Below are 3,108 nucleotides of genomic sequence, written 5' to 3'. Positions count from 1 at the left end.
CTGAATTTAACGTTTGAGTAAACCGGCAGTCGTAAAAATCCAAAGTTTCTCAGAAACTATCGTTTCTTCAAAATTTCTAATATTGAAATATGTCTACAAATTATGGCGCACTCTGTCGAGATGTTTCCGTGGCTTGTGGCATCAGGGCCAATTCACAACGAATGCACAGCGCAGCCGGTGGACTGAGGGTAAACCGCATGCATCTAGGGCATCGGGTGTCCGGAGGTGCGGTAGAGAGTCGTACACGGACTACCGACCCTTGGTATGGGACTGAAAGTATATGGATATCCGGGTCCTGTTCTTTGGTTGTACGTGCATCATCGCCAAAGGACCAACTGACAGAACCAGCGCGGAACAGTCGACACAGCTCTGAATTAGCACTGCCCAATGTTCTCGTCGGGTGAAGCATCTGAAATGGAGTAGAGCAGACTGTCTGTAAGAAAATTCACTGCAACCGAAACTCGGCGTTTCTTGCGTGATGGTGCGTTTGGCCTACAAACACATGTTGCACAATCAAACATGCACTGTTGGTTAACATTCTATCGCCAATGCTGGCATAAAATGGTAGTGAAACAAGGCTCACACATGCCTACAATGGTTCACCTGCTTCGAACGAAAACTTATGATCAGAGTCTGGGCACCACCTCGTTCGGCATTCTATTGTCCTTGAATGCAACCAAAGAGTTGACGTACCTGCAGCGATTCTTGGAGAGATGCGGTTTCTGAACATGGATCCAGATGGAGCCGAACATGTTTACCGACCAGTGGATTGACCGGAGCGCTGTTCAAGTTCAACTCAGAGGACATCTGATTGATAATTGATAAATAGAAGGCGTGAACGGTTTCGCATGCATGAGCCAAAGTTGCATAGCTAGCATAGTGTTCGATGGCTGAGAGACATGTTGACCAATCAGAGGTGGGCATGTTTGATGACAAACCACCATACAATGTGTTCAAAGAATAGCGTTCAAGCAGAGAGCGAGTATGAGAAGTGGAAGGCATCAAAGCATATGACTTCCAAGACCGTTGTATGGCTTCTTCACATTCCTCCATCAGGTACGGCATGATTGGAGATAGTAGCATTTTCAGGCTCTCGGTTGCCACCAAGAATATGGTCTGCACCATTCGCCGATCGAAGCTGTCGACAGGATCACAGTACAGGCTGTATGGGAAGGGACGTAGTGCTACAGTGAGTTCAATCTCAAAACACCCGATGACAGATTTACGGTACAAACTAAGTGAAATGTAATGTATTGAGCTAGAATGCTATATTCGGTCAAGCGACATAACAGGATGGTTGTGGTTGTTCCGATGAAAACTAACTTGGTGACTGGTAAACCGAGTTGATCTCGTATATTCATATGATTGATTAATCTGACGGAGCATCAGCTACCCTCAATGCAAGATGTTGCTGGTGTTTGTAGTTGCAACTGGAACCAAACTTTGTAAGGAAGCTTCCACCTGCGTCCAACAGGCGCCACGTAATTGACAGTATCTCGTGTACAAATCGTCAGCTACACGGACAGGATGGAAAGACAACTTTGACCAAAGAGAGCACGAAACCTCCAGTGATCTTGCAAGTTCTTTATGACCATAAAACGAAGTGATTGCCCCACACATGTTGGACGATGGGCGCAGAGAAATAGAATCGCGTCATGCAACTAACAGGCGTTACGTCAGTTCGTTAAAACACTTCCCACTGAGCAGCTGTTCCCAGTGAATGTGGGTAATTTTCAGATTAGTTGAGCACCAAGCGCATTCACAACCAGTCTTGTTTTAGGTTTTGCTTATTACACCGACTGCAGTCCAAACCTGATGGAATGAGCTACATGCATCCGCGTTACTGTACATGTATGATGTGTCATCTCCTAGTTGGTTATGTGAAGATGGCATCATCAGTGTGCTTCATGAACAGACGCAGATAACTAGGTCACTGGTCTGACTTAGAATCAGGTTGGAATGATCTGCGAAGAGAAATGGGGCACAAGTTGTGGGCTGTGACACACCAGCAAGTGAAAATAAAGAGCGTGAAGGCTTGATTAGAGGAATTTGGGAATCCAAGTGTTAAATCAACGGGAAAAGCACTCACATATCTTTAACTGCCGTTATATACATAGAAGATAGACGGGAGAGCAACTGATCTACTTCAGAAAGGAGAGCGTTGAACCGGTAGGTGGGATAATATTCGGATCGAGCCGATTTTACAAGGCATCCAAGCCAATATAGGACTGTGCAGTTTAGGGCACCCGGTTTTTGGCACTGGGAGCTTGGAGAAGTTGCCTCAATGATGTCGAAAATGAGCTGGTTCACATTTGTACATTTCACGGCCTGTGTGTCACGGAGGTATGCCAGCTGACTTATCGGTGAAAAGTCCACGAGGTTACCCAACATGAAACGCAGGCTATTGCGTAGCTGAGAGAAATATGAAAGAACAGGTCAACAGAAAGGGTGAGACCGACAATGAGACTGAAAAACAGAAGTCAGACGTGAAATATATGCGAGACCATCCATCTGCCACTTGATTAGACGACCAGCTAAGCCATAAAGGGTTATTGTGATAGTGTAACTCTCATGTAATATGCAAATTATACTGACTTAGGATCTGGTGCGTGGTGAACGTAGTCTGGATAGGGACTTAGAGGTAAGGTGGGGCTAGGTTAGGACATTTGGCAGCGCGGTAGATGTTTTTGAGGGTACTGTGGAGCAACGGACTGTTGCAGCCGTGTGTAAACAGAGGGTATTCACCTGTCGATCCATTTTCATGTGAAGAAAGCCGAGGACATCAAGTTTCACCCTATTCTTCACCTTCTTCCAAAAGTACTTGATAATAATGAGCTCTAACGATTAAATTGCGAAGTATAGGAAATCGTCCACCTCGGTTGAACGGTTTAGGAATCAGACAGGTTCGAGAACGTCCATTACGACATGTCATTAGTTCCACTAGATCTTAGACAGTACTAAGCAGATGTGAGGGTGGGTGACAAGACCACCTGAGTGAAACAGGTAGCTGATCACGCCGTCACTGGTATGGACGGCGTGGATTAAGAACTGATTAAACGATAAACAGAAACACAGGCAATCACGTTTAAGGGATAGGCAGAGCTGCTT

General features: G+C 45.6%; 1 protein-coding gene across 1 annotated transcript in view; it reads right to left on the bottom strand.

Annotated features, from left to right (window-relative positions):
* T265_08843 (hypothetical protein) overlaps nucleotides 1-3,108 on the bottom strand; it is a gene marked incomplete at both ends in the record, with an annotated part of 43,181 nt that continues 40,073 nt past the window's right edge. Inside the window, 3 exons of the mRNA XM_009174755.1 lie at nucleotides 1-409; nucleotides 694-1,162; nucleotides 2,090-2,412. Coding sequence (XP_009173019.1) covers nucleotides 101-409; nucleotides 694-1,162; nucleotides 2,090-2,412 — 1,101 coding nt within the window. The remainder of the gene's footprint in view (nucleotides 410-693; nucleotides 1,163-2,089; nucleotides 2,413-3,108) is intronic.

Source organism: Opisthorchis viverrini (assembly GCF_000715545.1).
Source record: "Opisthorchis viverrini unplaced genomic scaffold opera_v5_239, whole genome shotgun sequence".
Classification (NCBI taxonomy): Eukaryota; Metazoa; Platyhelminthes; class Trematoda; order Opisthorchiida; family Opisthorchiidae; genus Opisthorchis; species Opisthorchis viverrini.
The sequence above is the reverse complement of the archived record's forward strand: the minus strand, read 5'-3'. Positions and strand labels throughout refer to the sequence as shown.